The 18,425-nt window shown below is 41.6% G+C and overlaps 2 protein-coding genes across 2 annotated transcripts; both read right to left on the bottom strand.

The window, feature by feature from the left end:
- Positions 1–661: 661 nt before the first annotated feature.
- wfikkn2a (info WAP, follistatin/kazal, immunoglobulin, kunitz and netrin domain containing 2a) lies at positions 662–4,408 on the bottom strand. Its single transcript, XM_051388197.1, has 3 exons — positions 3,766–4,408; positions 2,862–3,178; positions 662–2,644 (listed from the first exon to the last, which is right to left on the bottom strand). Exons 1-3 carry the CDS (start codon positions 3,982–3,984, stop codon positions 1,444–1,446), a joined length of 1,737 nt encoding a protein of 578 aa, XP_051244157.1. The 5' UTR covers positions 3,985–4,408; the 3' UTR covers positions 662–1,443.
- Positions 4,409–9,574: 5,166 nt separating this feature from the next.
- ankrd40 (ankyrin repeat domain 40) lies at positions 9,575–17,267 on the bottom strand. The gene is made up of 5 exons (XM_051388200.1): positions 16,585–17,267; positions 15,390–15,538; positions 14,566–15,210; positions 13,602–13,783; positions 9,575–12,462 (listed from the first exon to the last, which is right to left on the bottom strand). The coding sequence occupies exons 1-5, from the start codon at positions 16,716–16,718 to the stop codon at positions 12,319–12,321; spliced, it is 1,254 nt and encodes a 417-aa protein (XP_051244160.1). The 5' UTR covers positions 16,719–17,267; the 3' UTR covers positions 9,575–12,318.
- Positions 17,268–18,425: the final 1,158 nt, after the last annotated feature.

Below are 18,425 nucleotides of genomic sequence, written 5' to 3'. Positions count from 1 at the left end.
TTCAATTCAGGGGTTACATTCTGTTATTTCTACTTCACTTTTACTCTCCTTCAACTCTTCTTTCTGTTCTCTATTATGCCCCTTAAACACAGATGTGGCCAAGTGAGCGAGTGAAAGAAAGAGAATCCGCCAACATCCCTCTCCTCCTCCTCTTTCCCTTCACCCCGGCCTCTTGCACATGAAAGGGGCCGCCAGTGGATGGTCGGTGGGGTGTGTGCTATGCGAGGGCCCCAGACCCAGACACAACACAACACACAGCTCTGCAGGCCACCACAGCTGGGCTGGAATGTGACCTGCTTCAGACTAGGCCCTGTGTGTGTGTGTGTGAAATACAAGTGGAAGGAGGAGGATGGATGGAGGGATGTCAACTACAGAACAGCACATGCACTGACCACATGAGCCTTTTGATAAGCTGTGAGCATGTTGGGTACTTTGTCTTTAACACAGGGAACAGCACAACAACATCACAAAGCGAAGACATCTGTAGTAGTTTCTAAATCATCTTTATTTATTTTGCCATCATGTTCCATATAAGTTTGAATGAACACTAATATATATCATAGATAACATAAAAACATGTCTGTTCTCTATGTAATTAAACTCACAGAGAGACTTTCTGTATATATATTTATAGATATATACATATCTCACGAAGCTTTCTGTATATATATTTATAGATATATACATATCTCACGAAGCTTCCTGATTTTATGTATATACTCGCCATAGTCCTATAAGAAATAGATCAAGAAAAATAAATATGAAGTACAGAAGTCCATATACATATTCTGTATTGTAAATTAAAACTTATCAAACCAAATTCCACAAAATATGGAACCAAAGAGCTTATTTGATTCTGGTACATAAACTGAGGCTTCAAATTGCATTATTATGAGCTCAAGAACTCAGGACAGATATTACACAATGTTTATTTTGTGATAACCCACAAAAATGTAAAGCAAACATACCAAAAACATACTGCTAAAGGAATGATATTAGTGTACTCAAGATAACGATAAAGGAAATCTATAATTAAATTTTAGTAAACAGTTACAAAGATTAAATACTTTGTACAGGGTGAATGCTTGTAACTAATACTATTCTACCTGTGTACCCTAGGTGTGGCCATCAAAACGGTCTAATTCTAATTTATTCTTAATTCTTGTTTTAAAAAGAGCTATTTGGACAGTTTTGACACAACGTATGTGAAAAAAATCATGAATGAAAACTGACAAAAGTGATCAGGGACAACAGTGGGAACTATGAGGAGTGATTTTTTTTAGATCGACAGAGCTATAAGGAACAAAGTAAGGAACGAAAAACATCTGAAACAGGCAACAAAACCTCCGATGTTACAGATAAGTTACTAGTTTTGGGTTTACTGGCAGTCGGTCAGACTGGTGAGGTAACTGACTTTCAGTGAATGTGAGACTCTCAAACACTCTACTGTACAGCAGAGAAATCTTTAAGGAAATCACAGGTTTTCTTGTGGACAATCTCACGAAGCTTCCTGATTTTACGAGTGCTGGAGGAGCCTACAAAGCTGTCGGGCTGCAGGACGGCCATCCCGTTGTGAACATCCCCCATGATGATGAGCTGCCCGTTGGCTGTAGTGATATTAGGGCAGGGGCAGTTCCAGTCCATGTTCAGAAGAGTCACCTCCAAGGGCTCTTTACCAAAGAACCTCAGGCCCATCTTCTCATCCTTCAGAATCTCTTCCACTGTCACCAAAGCGTGGCCTGACTCCTGCTCCTCTGTCAGCTCAGTCACACGCCCGAGGATCACAAAGTCACTCTTGCAGAAGCTGGTGACCATCTTGCCTCGAGGTTTACATATCTTGCAGTTGTGGTTCTTCGGAAAGGGACACATCTCTTCACAGGCCTCTTTAGACTCGAAGTTGTTCTCGTTGCCACCGCAGCCTCCATACACGAAGGACTGGCACTTTTTGAGGCCGCTGCTGTAAGCCCAGCGAGGCTCATACGCCTTGCAAGGCCCTTGGAGGCTCGGTAGGCTGCAGGGAGCTGCCAGCTCTCCTCCGCACGACAGCATGCAGGCTTCATAGGTGTCAAAATGGTTACGGTTTTTATTGCACTGACTGTAGGTGAAGGTGAAGCAATTGTTCCTCTTTGGTTCATAGTACCAGCTCATGCTCTCCTCCCCACAGTCGTCTGTGTCTGGACTCTTAAGGCACTCTTCAGCTGGAAATGGCAGGTTGGTACTATTCCCCTCTGCGTTCTTACCTTTCGCTTCTCTTTTGATCACTACCAAGGGAAAGTGTGATGATACGCTTCCCCCGACATTTTTGGCGGTGCACGTATAGATGCCGGCATCCTGAAGTTGCGCATTGTATATGACCAGCTGGCCAATGTTAGTGACCACAACGTTCCCTCTGACATGATTAGGTCTCATTACCGTGTTCTCTTTGCCCTTCAGTTGTTTCTCCCAGGTGATTTCCGGACGTGGCTTCCCAGTCACCTCACACAGGAAGCTAGCTGTCTCCCCCACAAAAACAGCCTGTTGGGTGGGGCCAGTATGTATGGTGGGGAGCTGGATGTCAGCTGGGAGGGTGGTCTGGAGGGCAGTGGTGGGATGTAAGGTGGTCTCTGCAGGGATTGGACTGGTGTTGGGCCAGGTCAGGTGGTACCTGTAAGTAGGTTGAATAAGAAAGGAATTAATCAGAGCCAGGATGCATCAAAGACTCTTCTTTAATTACTATAAGACTGTATTAATACATTTATTCTTCCATGCTACAGCCAGAAAAAAGGTTTTCAAATGTCTTAATTTTGAGGACTAAAACAAAACAACTTTACCTCGTAACACCAAAAACAAATAGTAGAGATCTTAAATACTTAACATGTTACCTGCAGGTGACCTCAGAGATAGAGATACCCTTGGAACAGGCCTCTGCATCCATGTAGCACTTGTTATAATAGGTCATGCCGTCAGATGCACATGTGAAGTGGGGTTCTCTCTCACAGCGGTCCCGGCACTTACAAACAGGCTGGCCGTCCCAGATGTCGCACTCGGACCCTTGCTGAGAGCACATGAACTTGTCGCAGGTGGCGCCCTTTGGCATTCCAACGGGGCCCTTGTTGCCCTTGATGTCTATATAGCGTGCTGCCACACAGCTCTTGTTACCACAGACATTAGGGCAGCACTTCTCAAATGACTCACAGTCCTACAGTTGGAAAAGAAAGAAAACCTTTTGTACCAAATACCAGCATATTTATTCCTTTTACAGTTGAGATACAGAAATCCTGCATGAAACTGAGAAACTGCTTTGATTCTTGGCGAGATCGTTCTTTACGAAACACCTCCTGCTGATTTCATTGTAATGAATTTAGATCAGAAGGTTCTTTAAATGAAACAGCATGAATAAAAATAAATACATTAAGTTAAAAAATGTGTAACATAACATAACCACTATGATTATTTCTGTTGAGCTGGGTTTCTGTTTGCTGTATTTCTTGTAACCCCCAGGCAGCAGCTCATGAACACTGAAAAGGACAACAGGAATTGTTGGGCACTGACACAATCTGATATTATGGACAATCTGGATAGATAGATAGATAGATAGATAGATAGATAGATAGATAGATTTCACAATACTTAAAACTGTATTGTTTTAAGAGCTGGCCACACAGCCTGTTTCACTAATATTCTTCCAACAGCAGCAGACGGACTGTCTTTGCGTCTAAACGCCTTTGCCCCATTGTCCACATATTTCACAGCTTTCACCGTTTCATCAGCCGCAGGTCTACTCACCTGGTCGGATTCACACTCGCGCATGCAGGTGCTCATTGCATCCACCCACAGGTTGGGGTTCAGGTCGTTCGGGCACAGACCTGCGTGAGAGTACACCACTTTTGCCACAGACATGGGCATGGGCATTGCTCTCACGCGGCAGCTATCCATATAAAGGAGAATGGTGTAGCAATGTCCCAGAAGAAACCAAATCCATCGGGGAAACAGCATCCACCACATATCCGGCGCGTAACAGGACGGACAGTAAATAAAAAAAGAAAATCTTAAAAAAGTTTAACTCGACTTTAAAGTTTTGAAAAACTCTTTAAACTATCTCCAAACTGTCGCGTAATTGATTTTCTAACCACTGGAATCAGATGCAGTTAAAAACAGCGGAAAGAGGAGCGTCCGGGACCTGTCACGATGTGGAAAGCTCCTCCAGGTTAGTCGCTCCACGTTTAATAGTAGCAAGAGATTAGGGCTGCGGTGAGCAAACCCACTTAAGAGCTAACTACATGAATTACAGTGGCCTGTCTAGTCGGACAGCAAATCCCAGCTGAGTTACAGTTATGATCAACTTAATTAAAGAAAAAAAAAAAAGGGAAAAAAAGTTCGCCAACAGTTTGCAGCCGCTGTTTCATAGAGGACTGGCGAGACACCTGTGCGTAAGGCGCTGGCTGCCTTAACCCTTAGCTTGCAAAGTCAGTGCAAAGGAGTGGATATTTAGCAATACTATATAGTATATATATTGATATATATACACTATAAGTATAGTGAGTAGCATTTGTTTTACAATGTAGGCACGATCTAAGCATTTTGGATGTGCACACATTTTAATAAATGCAACGAGAAAAGGTACTGAATATAGCCTATACAATGACTGTGCATTGTAATTTATTGATTGTAATATATTTTGTATTATGCAGTCACATTGAGCTTTATTTTTTTAACGTATCTGTGTTAAAAGACTTACACCTTAAATAGTTATAATTGTGTATAAGATGCTTTGGGTGTGTCTGTTCAATAATAATTATATATGTCTTGTCATATTCATCACATTAAAACACAGTAGTGTGTGATAATACTGTGCACTATAATACTGCATGATAAATATGCACCACTGTAAAATCTCTTGTCAGTCTGAACAAAATGTCAGTCTCCAGAAGATGGCACCAAACTGTGGTTTGACTTCTGCATTGAAAGTGAACCAAGTAGTGCAAGGTACATTTAAACAGCTTTAGTGGATTTAAGTGTAGAGGTGGTTACATTATGGATTATTAATGGATAGTTACTTATTTGCACCATGGGATTACAATACGGATAGTCTTTAACACGGATAGTTTTTCTCTGCAGGTTTCTGTACCTCAAAAACTATACTGCCATACTGGATGAATCATTTTACATAATGTTTGGACCCAACCTATTGTGGAAAATCCAGCTGATGTAGAATTGTGCATTGTTTTATTGTCTCCATATCTGATACCAAGTAATGTACCATTCAGGTGATTCCAGTGTGATGATTCAAATGTTAAAACATGCATCCTCAGACAGTTTAATTTGTTGTATGTGTTGTGAAATGTCCTTCATTCTGCATTTTATATTAATCAACCACTGCAAATCTTTGGAAATGCCAACCAGTGAAGTGTAGTGATGATGAGTATATGCCTGACATATAAAATGGTGAGAAATGCAAATGTTCTAATGTGCTGGCTCAGTTTGTAACAGTCTGTTTTGTCATCCAGGACAGGCGCGACCATGACACTTCATGATGACTTGAACACCATGCATGCCAAACATCCCAGTTTAACACATTTGACAACACTTCATCACACAGATGGAATATTAAATTGTATTAAAGATAAAGCTTGTAATATGAGAAAGAATTGTTTTATTTGAGCTACAGTAAATGGTGTTCCTAAATTACTACGAGGTTCTGTCACGGTTTGGTTGGATCTGCATAATCCTTTTTTCTTTTTTTCTCTTCATGTTCTCGGCCAAACAGAAAACAAGCCTATTTGTTTTGAAGCCCCCTTTTCTGCAGCACTTCCTGGAGTTGGCTTTTGGGGAATAAGTCGTTTTTTCACAGCATGATATCAAACTGTCTGTACTACTTGTGACTTCTTACATGTCAATATTGTGATAGCACGAGTCTGACGAGCCGTGAGCCTTATAGTATTCCCTTTGTTCCCATCTTAAGTTATCACTAACCCTACTACATTCCAACACTGAAAATGCTTTATATATGAAATAGCATTTAAACAGGATTTTGATTAACTTAACCCAAAAGTGCTAGTAATTGGAGTACGTAATGATCAAAATGGATCTGTAATGTTTTTAATTAAAAGGGGAAAAAAGCAACAATTTAGTGGCCTCACTGTGTGTGTGTGAGTATGGGGTCTTTGCTTCCCAAGATGGGTCCCTGCTGAGCCCAGAGGCTCAGTGTTATCCAGGCCAAACCGTGCAGTCTCAGTCTGGTCTATGTCTGTGAGCCCCCTCTGAAAACACACACATACACACAGGTGAGACTCATGCACATGCATGCACAAAAAAAAGTATATAATAAATATGGTAAACACTGATTATTTAGCTGGAGATACTAACGATTTACAAGGATTTGCTTAAATAAAATGGACGTACAGATTACATACATTTTACTCATTGCACACACACACACACACACACACACACACACACGCGCACACACACACACACACAAACACGTATGTGCACGCTCTCAATTTCCTGAAAATGCACAAACACAGTCAAGCTGTGTTTTCAGTGTCTGCTCACCCACTCACCCCCTCAGCCCCTCCACCCCTAACCTTCACCCCTCAAGACCCTACATTCCCAGCATAGCCGACACTGGGGCTACAGGGCATGTCACATATTGAATAACGCCACATGGTGGATGCCATGCAGGGCGTCTATCTGCCTTCAGCACATGCATTGTCTGCAAACAGACCTTGACTTTGACCTTCTCTGTTCACCCTCGCCATAATCTAGTCCAGTTCAAAATAACTTAATAAAAAGTAGTGGCATCTAGTGTTCTACCTGAACAGCACTCGCATCTGTACTTGATGATGTGGGAATGAGAACGGGAAACGCAAAAGGCCCTCTCTACAGCCAGTGTTTGGTCTGTCCATATTCAGGTGATTATACACTAATAAAAACATAGTTATGCATCTTATATTCCATTTGTGCCAATACATGTTACACACTGGACCTTTAATGCCAGTGTGAAGCTACTACTCCATCCCGGTGTTCCCTTTTATACACTATATCATAATCATGTTATCCTCAGTACTGGAAGCAACCACTGTATTGGGAAAATACTTCCTCAGGGGGTTCTATGCTTAGTTGGAATACTGGGCCTAGCGGGGCCTTCCTCTGACTGTCACATATACACACGATGGAAGAAATGGGCTTAGGGAGAGGGCTTGGCAACAGTGACACGAGAAGGCCATCACACAGTCGGCCTCACAGGTCCTAATCAATGTCACATGGATCATTTAAGGTGGTATACCACAGCAAACCTCTCTTTGTGTTCTGCCATCGTTTCTTTCCCACTAGGATTGGATGTACTTCGCACTGATGGCAACCAGTGGAGACTAAAGTGCTGGTAGCCCTGATTTTGTTACCTATGGACAAACGCAGGCTAGCTGTTCCCCCTTGTTTCCAGTCTTTATATAACTGGCTGATGGCTAGAGCATTAAAGAGATGGTCAATCAGTCTAGTTCCACTGTATTACTGAAGAACAAATCACTCCATTGGGCTTTTTATACAAACTGTGGAATCGTGACTTATATTCGTATTCAAAATGATCAGCACAGCAGGCACAAATCACTCACAAGGTCCTACAATTTGTTGCGATATATATAAAGTACATATAAGCTACTGTACATCTTACTTCACCATTAATCTCTCAGTGGCTTTACAGTGTCATGCATGCATTCGTGTTGTAAATAAGTAGCTCTGTATATTGGATTTGTGCATTATGCCTGTTAGAGAGGGGCACAACTTGCACCAACGGCCATAGTCCAAGCACATTGACCAAGGCACGTACTTGTGAGTAACGTCGCCTTCTGCCTCCATTTCTGAAATGCTCTTAGGGGTTCTCGACCATGCAAGTCCACAGCTTCTCTCGCCCATGACTGAGGCCTGGGAAGCTGGTTCAAAACAATGAAGGTGTTATGACTGTTCATACTAAGCTTATTATGAGTGTCTCACTCTAGAACAAAGGAGAGAGACACGTCCAGCCACAGCAGGACCCTAAGCTGATTCCTCAGCCCCAGTCTAGACACACAGCACAACATGCCTATGGACAGACAGGCATACGTTTGCAGATTCACGGGCATCCTGTGAAATGTATATATCCTGTTTGCCTTACATTTCTTTATCCCAGCAGATTGCGCACACACAAGCACACATTTAACTTTCTCAACACCATTCTGCTCAGATTATGCAACATTTCTGCTGTCCAGTCCGCAGTGTCTGAACATCTGCTCGCCACATGAACACTATTGTATTCATTTCACTGAAGAGGTTAAGGATTTCACAGATACACGAGTGTGTCAGTATGACAACTTAGGTGTTGTTTATGTTCTTTAAATCAGAAAAGGAACATAACAAAATGTCTCGTTAAAAGAATGTACAACACCGGCTTGTTGTGCAAATGCAGGTCAAAGTTAATGGACAGGCCAAAGACAAAACCACAGCTGGATGGTACAACAATACTGCGCTTTGAAATATGGAACATTTCCAGAAATCCTTTTTATTAGTGTTAATAATGCACATAAGTGGTTATAAACAGACATGTCGAATTAGCAGCTCACAAACAATATAGTTTGATATTTTCATTAGTTTCATTAGTTACTTATGTAAGTAAATATTCAGATTTATTTCATTTAAGGAGAAAATCTGTTCTGCGGTGAGACAGTGAGTAGCACTGCTTTATGCAATTAGATATTCATATATTTTTTGCATCAATGTGATGAAGATTCTTCTAATTTTCAGGTATTTCATTTGATTGATTAGCCAAAAACATACATTTCCACCTATTTTACAGTTTTCTGGCTGATTCTTCCATAAATGTAATAATCACATTATACACCTAATGCATATGGAGATATAAAATTATACATATGATGAATGTTATCGATAAAGCCCACTCCTTGGTCAAACTGAAACATATTCATGTTTATTGGAATCATTGTGTAGACAGGACCTCATTAAAAATGAATGTAAGTTACCTTGAAATGCTGCTACACTTTTAAATTAATTGTTTTCTGGTATTCAATAAATCATTAATGCAACAATAGCTGGGAAAAATTACCTTCAAGCACATCATACAAAGAAAGATAATTCTTCCCATACATAATAAGCTTTTGTGACAAGTTTTAATTTACTAATTGTAGACCTGATTTAAAATGAATGTAATTTAATTAGAGTTGTATGGAGAGAGTTGGAACGCTGAGGCCAAAAATAAGACAGGACATTTGTGGCTTTATGTTTACTTACTCTGAAAGAGCCAAACAGGCATCCTGACAGTGGTGCATTTCAGTCTAACAATATAATGGGCCAGAATCCAAACAGCAGGTTTTAAAATGTTCAAATAAATCCAGGCAGAAAGAAAGCTATCCTCTTATTATGACTTAAAGTGGCATACCCTCTGATTCTACAGTATGTGGCTCAGCTAACGCCAATATTTGCTCTTCTGCTCCCTCTAGTGGCTCTCAACGCAAACATACGTTTTAATTAATGAATGAATCCTGCATACACATGCAGGTACACACAAAGTATTACCTGCAACAAAATCCACACAAAACATGTAACTGGTCCCTTCAGTTGAAGTGAGATTTAAGAATCAAACTCATTACATCAATATACTCGTTACATTAGTCAGATGGACAGATTGTGGTTTTAGAAGCACACATGGTCAGTGTGAGAGAAAAAGAAGGAAGAGATCAAGTAATTCACCATGCTTTATCAAAGAACAGATACAGGTCTCAAGAACGAAAAAACACAACTTTAACAGTGCCTAAAGATTATTTCTACAATTACACAGGACATACTGTTTATAAAAATATCAGACTCTGAATGCATAGGTTAAGTCAAACTGTATTTTGCTTTTTCTAGAACAATAAGCAACCCCACAAATACAATGTTAGTCATCTCCTTTCCACAGAATCAAGGAAGATCCTATAAAAAAACATTTCAAACATGCTGCTCGCACTCACCCAGGGCACAAAATGGCCAGGGGGGTGTTTCCTCCCATACACTGTCCCACTTTCTCAACCAAGCTCCTGCCTTAAAACTCGTCGTGCAACTTCACTTAGTAAAGCATTTAACATAGTTGGGAACATAAAATAAGCACTCTTGGTAGTCTTTTCTTCTCACAGCAAACTTTCTGGAAACACATTTCCCCCCCCACCCCACCCCACACATTGCACTTGGCTTCAACAATAGCATCTCCGCACCCTTCATCCCAGTGTTAAAACTCTTTCTTGAACAATACTAGACTTTTTTGACACAAACGCAACAGGCCTAGCTGGTTAAAAAAAAATTATACAAATGAATAAAAAATATATCATAAAACATACAAATACAGTAAGAGCTTCAGGTATACATTTGACCAGTAAACAATTACCACTGGGCGAGAAACCTTTTGATTGTGGGACATGTGTAGAGGCGGCCTACTGCACTGCTTAAAATAAACGAGCCCCAGCATTGGGAATTAAAATATAAAGTGTTGATGAAAGCAGCATGAACATTACCGTCCAACATGACAAGGCTGTGCCTTTTGACCCGTCATGGTCCACTTAAACCGTTAATATACAATATAAAGAATGTCGTTCCTAGTCAGTCTCCATTGAAATCAGACAGCAACAACACTTCTGATTAAACTACCAATTAGAAAACATAAATTTTTCTTAAAATAAAAAAATAATAAATATTAGCAATAGACTGGCCTTTACAGCAAAGCTGAATCCATATGTAAGGATATTCTGTGTTGCTTTTAGTTGTAAAGTTTGAAAGAAATCTATAGATTTCTATAGAAATAGATAGCCTAGGTTTAAAGTGAGGGGACACAAAGATAATCATGTCAGAAATAATAATTTGGATGAGTGTTGGAGGGAAAAAGAAGCACTCAGTCATTAAACCAAGTGTAACGAACACAGATCGTCATGTCCTTTGCTATATCTTATTTATTTCAAATTCACTTTGGGTGGTGGGACCTAAAGAGGCTGCATTCTTTCCTGAAGCAGTGATAGTTTATTTTGCAGTTAATATCTTTGCTGGCTAGATGAGTTTTTGGTTTCAATTCTAAAATCACAGTTAAACAGAAGGACAGCAACTGAAACTAGTCGACAGACTCAACTTATATGATAAACCAGGTTTGAGCCTCATACATAGCTTTTGCCGGGACTCAAGCGCAATGTATGGTCTCACATTATTAGTAATGATCAATATAACTCAAAAGATTTAAAATAAATACTTCACAGTTAAAAGTTTGAAGTGTTATGCTGACTGAACCCAATAGCGCGCCAAAGAGTGGTAACGCGTTGTAGAAAATAACAAAAAGAGAGTCCTCCTTCAAGTTGCTGCACATTTATCTCAACGATAGAAAGGAAGTTTTTGTCTGACATGAAACGACACAACAAAACAAATTATTTCTGTTCCACAGTGTGTGACTGGATGATTTAAATATGTAGAGAAACCCAGTACTCCTAGTCAAATATGTCCATCCTTGTGTGGATATAGATTAAAGCATACTGTATGTGTGGTCAGCAAATAAAAGTACTATTAGTCCAAAGATACTGAAGTCTCACTTGGTGTGAGATTACCTCCACCTTAAGAATTAGGCCAGTAACAGGTGCCCTCTGCCGAAAAGACACTAAGGTTTATGCCTACAGCATATATGAAAGTGTGTACGCCAGCTAGAATATCTGATAACACTCTATAGGTCAGTTTGCTAGAAATTCACGTTGCTGTGTGCAAGTCCACTGTGCTGCAGCTCATCCTATTCTGTGGACTGATGATGAACGTATCAGTAAGAGTTATGTAAATCCTTCCTGTTGTCCTCTGCTCTTGGTCTTATCAGACCTATTTTCCTCTGTGACCATAGTCCACAGCCAGTATATAGATGTGTGTCCATATAAGGCTATTGCAGAATCCCGTTCAAGTCCAGTTTGTAAGGAAGACGAGCCAATGTCTCCCTCTGTTGTCCCACTGGGGCCTTGGCACAAAGTGCAGTGGGAGGAGAGAAAGAGATAAAGAGAGGACAGAGGGGCCCAAATACTTTCGCACATAATCGAGGACACCATGCATCAGTAATCGCTTAGAACTGGTTGGGTACACTAAAGCGGCAGGAGGCCCAGAGGAGGACAGCAGGAAGAGAATAGCTACAGAACTTGGGGGGGAAAAAAACAACCAAATCCCAGTTAGGAAATTGGCGAAACACCAAAGCCGGACAAAGCTGTAACGAGGGACCTGGGCGGGCAACTAGTTATGGTTGCTTGAGGGTAGCTACAGAAGCCCATCGTAAGCGGGGAGACCGTGGGCTCCGGTGAAGCTCTAGTAGGTGAGGCGCGAGGCCTTCATGTTGTAGCAGGGTCTGTCTGTTAGGCCCCCAGTCCCAGAGAAAAGGGACAGGCCCTCTGCTTTCTCCAACACAACCTCCAGCTCCTGAAAGTCCTGCAGCCGAGCCACATCCTTGTCCTGGACAGAAAGGGGAAAATTACATTTAAAATGCTGTTCATAGTGCAAAAAGAAGAGAGGGGAAGTTCAAGTATTATCAAACAGTGCCTGAGGCTGCAAATACAATCAAATCTAATCAATTTTCTGGCATTTCACCAACACCTTGAATTGGAGCATGGGGCATTCTATGTCAATATTTGTCCGAGGCAGTGGATAATGACACAAATATAGTGTATGGGGGTTAGGGGAGGTTTCAGTGGGAAGGTAAAGTGAGTCAAACTATTTAATTAGAGAGTTGGTGACAGCGTCAGACATGAGTCAGACAGAGGGGGGGGCAGACACAGACTGACAAAGCGGTTTCAATGTATTTACGACAAAACAGGACAGGCAGCACCGTGGCAACAGGCAGGTTAGCTTAATCCGATTACCAATTCTCTTTCACGGAGTATAAAAGTGCAATGTGTGTGACGTGCAAATCTAGGAGAGATCCAGAAGCACTCTCAAACTTCTATGTGAAGTCGGCACCAAACCATAGCTTTCGAAGCCAAACAACACTTATAGCGGGGGCGCTGCCATCTCTCATACTTCACATAACGTATTATTTCCAGCGTCACATCAGGGGTTTTTAAAGTCTGACACTGTGGGCACCCACCTCTGAAACCCCCCCCCAGCACTCCCCATGAACTTAAGTCATGGAATTACAGTTCCCATAATGCTTTGGGGACCATAAAGAGGAGTATGTTTCTATATCTGTCAGTTAGCTGTGGGGCCTGATTTTTAAACTATATTTGTTTACATTTTTGGCAAATTGGCACCATTAAAAGAATACTGAATTAGCTATTAGCAGTGCCCGTTTGCATTGTACCAAATGAATGTACACAACTATCACTGATCTTTCTCTCTGTGTGCCCCCTTCAGCTCTCCTGTGCCCCTCTAAGGAGGCACTTATCATAGATATAAAAGCTCTGGTCTAAATGAATACTGAACAAGAGTGCAGAAACTTCCTCTAAAGTTGAAAAATCTATGTTCTGCCACTATGAGCCAAGTCTTTTTGAATCTGAGAGTGCATTTATTTCTGCAAGCTGCTGTAACAACGTCCCCTCGTGTGAATGACACTGGATGAAAATTTGTGTACAGTATGCAGGCCTTCTTTCTCATACCTTTCTCAACATGGTGTTTGGCAGCTTACGGATCTTCTCCACGTGCTCGGCGCTGATATCTAACTCACGGCAACAGACCCTCAGAAGGGAACGGTAGGTGAGCTCCTGGCGGTCCAGCTCAACCTCAATGAAGTCGTTCTCCCGTGCGTTGGGGTTCTGGATACGCACCTTCAGCACCAACTCTAGAGAGACGGACCGGAGTGATACCTCTCTTTTAACAAAGATATTGTGCCTTTTAAAAAGATGATGGACATAACCCAATGTGTGGGTATGTATGTGTGTGTGTATGTGATTAGTAATTCATAATATTGGCAATTACATGGTCCAAGATATAATGAAGTCTGTTTCACCACCCTGATGCACATTTAACATTTCTCTGCGTCATAATTTATCTCACACCATCGTAGATTTTGTGATGTGAAGAACTTGAATGAAATGAATGTGTTGTTGCTAGTGACGGTGACAGTTCAGTCATCCTACTGAGAGAAAATGTTACATCCACTAATAACCCTATCTGGTTTGACAAGTTGGCTGCCAACACGCCGGGAAAACGAGGACGTCGTCATGTCCTTATTGGTCTCTTACCTCAAGACACACAACAAACAGAAGCCAGCAGCTTTACACTCTAGTCACACATAAACTCAAAGTTGGAGGATCTCTTGCCTTTAATGAGCAAGAACGGGCGTGTTTAGCCACACACAGGGACTTATTGGCGTGACCCCTTGTTGCCTGGCAACCTCATGGTGGCAAAACAACTCTAGGAAGTCACTGCTCTTGATAGACCGTGTTAAAAGAAATAACAGGTGGTTTTTACCTTTGGATAGAGCTTATCATCTCCTCTCCTTATCTACTTAACAGACAGAACGAGCAAGACTGGTTGTTGCCACAATTCAGAAGCCATCTTGATAAACCCTTATGCAAAAGTTCAACACAACTCGTACATGTCACATGATTACTCTCTCACCTTGCACATTGACAGGGAAGGTACTGGTGAAGAAGAAAGGCTGGAAGGCTGGCATGGGCCCACCACCCTGGCTGTAGCTCAGCTGCTGTGGGATAGACTGCTGCCTGCTTATAGTTGGGTTAGCGCTGGCCACTGGGGCCTGGACCTGGCTACCGCTGCTGCTGGCCAAGCTGGGGCTGGGCGAGGGTAACGGAGGTGAGCACATGGTGCCGTTGTGCGCCACTGCATGCGGGTAGTCAGCGTGGTTGACGAGGTGCGGCTCAACTGACAGGTCCATGGGCACTGTGCAGTTAACAGCAGCGTGGTTTTGGGATGAGGCCTGGCTGGGTGACACGCCATTTTGCTCAGTCACAGGAATGAATTCCCCAGCCTGGGCTTGGCTGTGGGTGGTGGGGTTTGGGGGAGGAGAGGAGCCATCAGAGACCAGGCTCTGTGATTTCTGAGGCTCGTGAGTTGGGGAGAGGGAGGCTGAATCGCTCTGCGTGTCCTCATCATGTTCTCCAGAACCATTCTGTGCAAGGTGCTGGGCCAGCAGGACTTCTGACTTGTTATCCAACTTGGAATACATGAAGGGTGGGTTAGACAGGTAGTTGGGGATGATTGGCAACTCAGATTCCTTGACTTCAGGCACTTCCTCCACTTCAACTGCAGTAAAAATAGAGGATTATTTCCTTAAAAACAGTTCAAAATGACAGCACAGACATCGGTCAACACCGTAAACAACTGTACATACACTTATGGAGGTTATAACATTATATAATGTAATATAATGAGAATATAGTGACAGAAACACAGGACGAGAGGGTAAGAAACGTGTAGTGTACCTCCTAAAAGTCGTTTGATCTCCGGCTTGGATGTGAGTTGTGAGGCCAACTCATCTTTAGCCGTGAGGATTTCTTTGTCAGCTCCACAACCGAGTAGGTAGGAGACTATGTGCTTATGGTTCCTCTTGCATGCCCAGTGCAGGCATGTCCTGGTGAGATTATTGGAGAGAAAACACAGTTTAATGAACCAAAACACTGACATATGAAGACAATATGACTTTAACTTTATAAAATGTTGTGTAATGGACATCGCTTCCATTCAATTTCGGTTTATTCGTATAGCGCCAATGCATAACAAACGTTATCTTAGGACACTTTTCCTCCTTATAAACTTTATGTTAACTACAGACACCCAACAGCTCCCACCAGGAGTCAGCACTTGGTGACGGCGGGAAGGAAAAACTTTTGAAGAGTTTGAGAGACGCTGGCTCTAGGTGGGCGGCCGTCTGCCTCGACCGGTTGGGATTAGAGAGAATGAGACTGACATAGTTCCACATATCACGACACAGGTTGCGTACTCGAAAACACCACCTGAACAGCACCTGTGCTCGTGTGGCACTGGCATAAAGAATTACATCAGACTGGCAAAATCAGAGTAAAGTACAATGAAATAAAGTATAATTAAAATAATCTTACTTCACTATTTAAAAAAGGCACAGAAATTCTTAGTGCACAGTGTAAATGCCTGAAAATGTTATACCATGACATGAGTGCTGTTTAATAATTGTATTTTTATGTCACACAGGATTGTATTGTATATGGAATTTAAATTGGACTATAATGTTAATGTATGTTTTATGCTACTTAAGTCAATAAACTAACTATCTGTGGCAGTGAGGATATAGACTTGTTGTTTGGAGGTCACTAGAATAAAAAAAAATTTAAAAAAAGACACATTACACGTCAAACCATCCCAAAATACAACCTAACAGGGCATCCATTTACTGTCTGAATAAGAATAAGACTGGCCTGAGCAACCAGCCTTTGCTCTGCCTAATAAGATAACAGTGAACCAGCTTTAATCCCTGTAACAACGCACTTCAATCAGCCGCTACGACTGCACTCAACTTGTTGTTGGTTTTTTTTAATAAGCACCAACACACTGAACACATTTACACATCTGAGGAGCACAGCCAACACTCGTCGGCCTGTGTTTGACGTACAGAAGACCACACGGGTCGGTTCAGACACTCACCATCCATTTATCTCGTTCTGGGAATTAACATTGACTCCACTCTCCACCAATGTCCGCACTTCGTCGATGTCCCCGATGGCAGACGCCTCTCTCAGTCGCTCCTGTAATTCTTTATCCAGCGACGTGGTGGACATTTTGGTACAGGCAAAACTAAGGCTGCGAGATCATAGGATACACAAAAACAACCCGGATTAAGTTGTCAATACTAATCGCCTACTGATGGCACACAGGTCCACTATTAATAGAGCTGCCAGCTAACATTAGCTGCCCGGCTAATCGTCACCTACTGGCTAGCTTAACGAGGTGCTAGCAGTCTTTGGTGCTAGCTTGTGGCAGCAGGTCGCGTCGGCTAACCCAGCTTCGCGTCGGTGGACGGAGTGTTTGAACGCTGCGGGTTTCCGTCCTCGGCATTTATTTCTGTTGTTGGTTCACGTTTTAGACGCCACCAGTGCCGACACTCATTCAGTCCATCAGCGGTGTCAGAGCTCCGTCAGTGGGCTGCCAAAAAAACCCCACCACCGCCTCATCGGGGGGCATGTTTGGATGTAACAACAGCGAGCACAAATGTTAGTTCCCCTCTGAATAATAAATGGCATTTGTCTGATTTTGTTGCCAAAGCAGTTCGTGTGTAAAATTACCGGGACCGGTTCTCGACGTTAAGTAAAATAAGCCGCCGATAAAAAACGAGTGAATCAGTGTTATTAACGCACACGTGTTGCTATCAGTAACCAAGCAACCGGTGGGTAATAAAAAATAAAAAATCCATATTCAGCATATTGAGTTTTATATTATATATTCTTATAAGTTATGGTTAGTGGTTGGTAAGACTACATTAAATTATTCTCTAACGTTAATAGCTAAATTATATGTATATATTCATAACTATATATATATGAATACAGAAGGACCCCAACACGTAAGGGAAACAGAAAACGATATAAATATCTTAGAAGAATGTAAATGTCTAACTGGGAACACTTGGAAACAACAAAAAACAACGAACACAATCAATCATTACTGTTTATTAGTTTCTGATTGTTTCCGTTGTGTCAGTTTATTTTGAAAGTAATGGCCGGAAGTGATCCTTTGTATATCTGGATGCCAGCTTGGCATTGACAGTATATAATAAGGTTCCCGAACAGAAAACTTTTAAATCGTTAAAATCAACTATTTATCAATACTATTTTATGTTTTTATTTCTTATAATTATAATGACATCGCACTTACTGACGTTACTGATAACTGGTGTTAATATTGAGCGGTTATATTGCCACTGTTTCAACATTGTGCTGCAGCTCTACATTGTGACCACAGGTGGGCAATTCTAAATACACTCAGATCATCTTATTCCTGATTAAAAAAAAACTAAACTAAACTAAAACAAATCACCTGGCTGGTATCAACATAGACATATATATGTCTATGGGTATCAAGGCAGGGGAGATGCTTGAGAGACAGGCCTCTATTTGTTCATGCTAATAGTAATTATACTGTTATAATTTGAACAATGTAAATTAAGTTCAGTAAGAGTAGCGGACAGTTGATCACTAGAGAACAATTTATGTTAAGCTTGTTATTATTATGAAAGGAATTACCGGAAGTATAAGTTTGCAGTGATTTCTTGCAGTTCCACACTTTGACCACTAGATGGCAGATAGTAGAGAGAGCAGTTTAACTTAATGTATTTAAAACACGTTGTAAGTCTGCCTGAATGGGAAATAAGCGAGCAGAGAGGGACATAGAGGGACATAGAGGGACATAGAGGGACATAGAGGGATCGATCCCACGTTTACAGATCGTAGCGGTCCACTGAGAGGCCCGTCAAGGCGGACGCGATACCG

The sequence above is a fragment of the Dicentrarchus labrax genome, unplaced genomic scaffold (genome assembly GCF_905237075.1).
Source record: "Dicentrarchus labrax unplaced genomic scaffold, dlabrax2021, whole genome shotgun sequence".
Lineage (NCBI taxonomy): Eukaryota > Metazoa > Chordata > Actinopteri > Moronidae > Dicentrarchus > Dicentrarchus labrax.
This window is presented reverse-complemented; position numbering and strand designations above follow the sequence as displayed.

Coding starts and splice junctions, on each gene's coding strand:
- wfikkn2a (XM_051388197.1), bottom strand. CDS start 3,984: ATGTGGTGGATGCTGTTTCCCCGATGGATTTGGTTTCTTCTGGGACAT. Junction 3,179..3,765: donor GCGAGTGTGAATCCGACCAG/GTGAGTAGACCT, acceptor TTCCAACTGTAG/GACTGTGAGTCATTTGAGAA. Junction 2,645..2,861: donor ATCTCTGAGGTCACCTGCAG/GTAACATGTTAA, acceptor ACCTACTTACAG/GTACCACCTGACCTGGCCCA.
- ankrd40 (XM_051388200.1), bottom strand. CDS start 16,718: ATGTCCACCACGTCGCTGGATAAAGAATTACAGGAGCGACTGAGAGAG. Junction 13,784..14,565: donor CTTCCCTGTCAATGTGCAAG/GTGAGAGAGTAA, acceptor CCGTCTCTCTAG/AGTTGGTGCTGAAGGTGCGT. Junction 12,463..13,601: donor CAAACACCATGTTGAGAAAG/GTATGAGAAAGA, acceptor CTTTCTGTCCAG/GACAAGGATGTGGCTCGGCT.